General features: G+C 31.9%; 1 protein-coding gene across 1 annotated transcript; it reads right to left on the reverse strand.

Moving 5' to 3' along the window:
* Nucleotides 1-384: 384 nt before the first annotated feature.
* LOC149168150 (uncharacterized) lies at nt 385-822 on the reverse strand. Its single transcript, XM_089424832.1, has one exon. The coding sequence runs from the start codon at nt 820-822 to the stop codon at nt 385-387; it is 438 nt and encodes a 145-aa protein (XP_089280958.1).
* Nucleotides 823-6131: the final 5309 nt, after the last annotated feature.

Consider the following 6131-nt stretch of genomic DNA (forward strand, 5'->3'; position numbering starts at 1 on the left):
TTTTTTCTGTACGAAAAAAAAAGCAAGATGTATATTCATATGAAAGATATATACATAGAGGAAATAACTGATAGGTGCTATAGCAGATATATATATAGGATTTCAGCTGTATACAGATCACAGCTGATAGCATAGCTGACAACTTAGAATCTAAAACACTCTAATGTAGAAGATATCAAAAGCATAGACAGATAATATTCAACAAAGAAGCTCATGGAAATATGTATTGGACCCTCCCAGAAATAGTCATCACCATGAAAAAAGATGAAAATGAAGGCAGAAAAACCAACATACCTTTGATGAAGATGAAATAGTTTATGAAGCATGGGAAGACAAAAAACCAAAAAGTTGTACTTAGGTACCTGGAAGAGAGAAATCTTCTATCTAATATGTTGCAGATTCCATTTGTATCTCCATTTTCCATGAACCAAGCTGTATTGCAAGACCCTTCTTTGACAGTGCATCCGCCCGAGAATTTTGTGACCTATCCACATGATTTATTGAGTAATCCTTTCTGTTGTTCCATAATGTTTTTATCCTGTTCATCCATCCAGTCAACAATGGATATTTACTGGATAATTTCCCTGAACGCTGTTCTATTATGATTTTGGAATCTCCATATATCTGAAGTATTTGAATATTCAGAAAGGAGTTGAACTGAAGGAGGCCCGCTAAAGCCATGGCTTCGGACTTATTGTTTGTACCATATCCAGCATTCCAATAAATGGAGAAATGTTGATCTTCATTCATCGATATAAAACAGCCACAAGCACATGAACCCCATTGTGCTGCTCCATCGAAAAAAGCCCACAGATAAACCATCGAAATCTTCCTCTGATACTCTGTAATTTTGGATTTGTTTGAGGACAACTTCTTAGGGATGGTATTATACAATGTGATGATCTGATCAAAAACAGGCTTTTTATCTTCTTTCCCATCTCAGAATATTATATTATTTCTTCACTTCCAAATAGTCCATAAGAGGAGAAGAGGAATTTATTTGAAAGATGTGTTCTGTGAGCTCCACCAACATAAAGCCTCTTGTATAACTTTGTGATCCACTAAACTGAAACCAAGGAAAACTTCTAGTTCCCTCCATAACTGATAAGTAAAACTGCAGGTGAGGAATATGTGGTTATTATTTTCTTCCTCTTTTTTGCATATTAGACATATACTTGGGCCTGACCAGTTCCTTTTTGTAGATTCTCCCAGGTAAGCTTTTTGTTGTGAAAGACAAGCCAGGAAAAATGAATAATTTTATTTGGTACCCTTGTTTTCCACAGTGACAATGGAAATATGATTTGGAAATGGAGAGGAACATCTTTAAGTAGAACTGAATAGATATCTTTTACCTGAATATCATCCCACCCCTTGATCCCCCTCCATGTAAGATAGTCTTTTACTTCAGTTCTGCATATGCTCGAGCTTCTCATAGACATCATGACATTGTCCCATTGTTGGGCTAGTTCATCACTAAGACCCAAAGCTTATTGGTCCTTCCATATAGGAATGCCTCCCTGCCATTCAACGATTAGTTGACTCCATGTGAAGATCCCTTTACGATGAAGAGCCATAATGATGGATATAGGAATAATGTTATTCTCCCCCAAACCCATGATATGATCATATCCAATATACACATCCCTGCCATTCTGGACATTCCAAAAGAGGTTTTTGAGGAAGAAAGATTCAATTTTCCGAAAACTCTGCCATATTGCAGATCCATGAGGTTTTCCGATTGAACCTTCCCTATACCATAACCTGAGGTATTTATTCCCCATGTACTTCTTTCTAATGGTAGAGCTCCAAAAACTGTCTCCATTTATGCCCCTCCAGAAGGACTTGCATAAAAGGGCTTTACCAAAATTCCTTATGTCCATTATACCCCAACCTCCCAATACTTTTGGAAAAGAGATTTTCGAGAGACTAGCCAAGTGGTATTTTCTTTTATCCTTACTACCACCCCAAATGAAGTTTTCCATCAATTTGTTCAATGTAGAAATCACTTCAGTTGGGAAATAGTATAAATGTTCCCAATAAACTGTCATCTGCGCCAAGACTGATTGAGCCAGAACTGGTCTACCTACAATGGAGAGACACTTAAACTCCCACCCAGCTATTCTTTTGAAGAAACGATCAGTTAACCACATCCAGTCAGCTTTTTTGTAACCAATAGGTTTTAGATGAAAACCCAAATACTTGAAGCCTTCCTTTATGGGCTTTATTCCAATATTAAACAGAACACTCAGAAAGTCCAATGATTCCCTGTCTTCAACATCAGAATAGAAAGAAGGTTTGCCTTCATTTATGTGGATTCATGTGGCTCTTTGAAAAAAAATTAGAATGCCATGAATGCATTCCCAAGAAAGTCTACAGAGCATACCAAAGACCATAATATCATCCACAAATAAACTGTGGGAAATAAAATTCCCACGACAAATCATTAATGGCCTGTATTGGTTATCATTTACAGCTCATTTTATATGCAGACTTAGAGAAACCATTGCAAGGATAAACAGAAGCAGGGACAGAGAACATCCCTGTTGAAGACCCCTGGCAGCTTGGAAAAAATTTGTAGGGAGGCCATTAATAAGGACTGCAAAATTGATATTTTCCATGCATGCCATGATATCCAAAAATAGAATATTTATTTTATACTTTTTTTACACTATTGAATAGAAAAGTTAAGACTATGGAGTTTTATAATTAGCGAACATATATTATTTGTATAATTTAACTCTTTTTCTTGACATTGTTTCATTTCCCGCAAGTGTCCATAGTCCTATAGAAGACGTCTCGGTACTATACAAGAACAACCTCGTTTCCAATAAGCGTTCATACCCCTAAATGGTTTTCTTATATTTCCCACACTATGTAGTGCTTTCAACTCTCTTGTATTTAAATTCCCCCCCTTATATTTGATTGGTTATAAATTACAATGTGCAATTGGGTGAAGAGAGTGGGGTGGTAAAAGAGATTAATTTATATATGATAAAGGAAATAGATTTAATACTTTATGAGTTTAACTCCAAAATCTTTCCCTTAATCTACCATGCGAAGAATTTAAATGTGGTGGGATAAGGGATATGATTCAAGGAGAATAACTAAGGGAGATTCTTTTCTCTATTTAAAAGAAAATCATAACATTCAAAGTTTGTCTTAGTGTTCCTCCATAATCACTAGCCAATGTAGGAGAATGTAAACTTCATAAAGATGTGATTTAGTTAAATAAAACCTCATTTTTAATGATAAAGTATAGATTCCATGGGCCACCAATTTGTGTTTCCTTGAAGATATTCCCCATATAATACTTCAAAGACATCAAGAAATCAAAATATGAAATTAAATAAAAAACTAAGTAAAGAAAAATGTATAAAACTATTGATATAATCTCAAATAACTATGAAAATCAAAGCCATAGAAAAACCATCATATGCCTAATTTATTATGGAAGCAAATACAACCATGTTTCCAAAGCTTGAAAGTACATAAAATGGAAAATGAAGATATAGAAAAGTATAAAATCTTATAGTGCATCAAGATATGCCTTGAATATAACAAAATATCAATCAACATATATATCATTGTATTGTAGTTTAAAAAAAAGGAAAGGAATAATTAAATAGCGAGGGGTATATTCAATTTTAAATTTTGATTTTTAGTCCTATTTAAATCTAATTAATAATTTACCATGTGAATACATCCTTTCCTTTAGATTGTGATATATTGATTTTACTAATATAAGAGATGTCACTATCTTGGCTTGTTATTCTAAGAAAATAACATAAAAGAGTCTAAATAGAAAAAGACGTATTCTATACTAAATGTACAATTATGACATCCAATTCAAAATAGGGAAGACATACATCAAAATATTAAAGTAATGGAAGTGATGTATAACCAAAGATTGGATTCTCTCCCATTTTATTCTCTTAAAATGTTTCTTGCTTCACACTTTTCAAAACTCAACATTTTACATCAAAAGGTCCTCATAATGATTAGTTGGTAAAAGATCAAACTTAAAGAAATGTTTAATAAATATGATGATGAGAAAAATAACTAGGAGGGAAAATAGGTAAAGTAAGCTTCCTTAAATATATCTTGGTGATGACTTGTCTCCACTTTGAGAATAACTCATGTCCTCACAATTGTGTTTATTTGAGTGAATAAAAGACAAATAACTCAAACAAAATTAACTACTCCTATACCTAATCTAACCTATCTTAGCAACAAAAAACTAAGTGAAATCAAATTTCCAATGGATCCATTCATGTTTCTTCAAACCTGCAAACATATGTACATAAAAAATTAGTATTAGAAGATGAATTAATCTAGTAAGAGAGAATGAAAGAATTGCACAACCTAATCTTCCATGCATTATTGACAATATAACAACATTTTTATTTACATGAAATGTTGCTTGAAAATATTCCTACAACCATGTTTCTATTCTATCATAAAAATTGTTATGTAACAAATATTCCTTCATCGATAATTTTTCAAACCAAAATTCAATTGAGTTGCTAAAATCCAGTTTAAAAAATGCTAGATATTCGGAAAGACTTATGGATGAGAATTTTAGCTAGTAGGAATGATGTGAAGTGATATCAAGTACTGGAGTTTGTGCGAAATCATGAAAGTTGATTATGATAGAAACAAAGAGATGATGAAACAAACCCATGATTTGAAATTTTAATATTGTTCCATCAACTTGAAACAAATCAATTGAATCAATTAATGCATCTTTATCACTAAATTATCAACATTGAAATATCAACATAAATTATTACAAAAATGAAAGATTATAGTCATGTTTACATTATAAATTAGAAACAAAAATTGAATCAATAATAATTAATAAAAAATTTAAAATATATAGAGTCTAATTGATGCAAGAAAAGAATGCTAATATTTATAAGAAATCTTGCACGGAAATATTCTTTTGGAAAATATTCAATTCTATCATGATATGTACAATGGATGGAGTGGAAAAGATGATTTTTTTAGATAAGTGTTGATCATGTGTAAAATTACTATGAAGAAATAGTGGAATAATCTTGGCATGACTTATTTTAGGGATCATAGCAATATCAGCATAATCCAACATAAACATTAGTTGTTACGGGAGTGTCTCTTGTTCTTGACGAGTCTTTGATAATTGGAATATTGAAAAACCAACTTGTGGTGAATTGGTAAGATCAAATAATGCATAAGGAATATTATCCCTCAATGTATAAGATAAATTATAAATAATAGGATGGAAATTGTTAATTGATTAAAGATTTCAATTTAACCTAGTTGATTATTTGTACAACAAGATTCTTCACTAATCCTAAATGATAATGAATCAATAGAAAGGTTTCATGTAGAATTTTCTAGCTACAGAAATTGCTTCTTCATTATTTAAATGAAAATAAAAATCATCTTGCAATTTATTAAATTCATGACATGTGGAATGAAAATTCATAGGATTTTAAATAATATCCTAAAAATTAGAATCATCGAATAAATAAGAATCCAATGAATAATGGATGAAAGATGAAATAAAATGAAATGCCTCTTGTGAACCAGTAACCATCATTTATAATTTTAATTCAGAATTTTGTGTATTTGTTGTAGAATTTCTTCCTTCCCAGATAGTGTTGATTTTATAATTGCAATAGATACTAGCACAATATTTCTAAAATATTGATAATTACTTTTGATGTAGATCTTATTTTAAGTTATTCCAATATATCATTCAATAATTATACTTCAGAAAGTCAGCCATACAAGAACAATAGAATAGTAGAGATCACAATGCACAAAGAGAAGACATGATTTACCCTAGGAAAACCCACTAAGGAGAAAAACACCAACCTTTTCAATAGAGAAATTCTTTTATTCAACAAGGACACACCTAGACCTTCTAGCTGTTAACTAGGTCACACCTAGTCAAACGCTCCAAGTCAAGCCTCCCAAATTGATCCAATTCTTCACTCTACCTGATCTAGTCTATAATTTCAGCCCTCTTACAACTGTTAAAATCCCAGAATTTCGACCTCCTACAATTGCCCAAAAAATTTAGCCCCTGCAACAAAAACTACTTAGAAATATGCGAGCTACAGATAGACAGCACCTATCGAAACTTG

Source organism: Pinus tabuliformis, chromosome 4_2 (genome assembly GCF_031772625.1).
Source record: "Pinus tabuliformis cultivar Carrire ecotype Pingquan chromosome 4_2, CPIR1, whole genome shotgun sequence".
In the NCBI taxonomy this organism is placed as follows: domain Eukaryota; kingdom Viridiplantae; phylum Streptophyta; class Pinopsida; order Pinales; family Pinaceae; genus Pinus; species Pinus tabuliformis.

Excerpts from the sequence above, each read along its gene's own strand:
- LOC149168150 (XM_089424832.1), bottom strand. The coding sequence starts at position 822 with ATGGTTTATCTGTGGGCTTTTTTCGATGGAGCAGCACAATGGGGTTCA.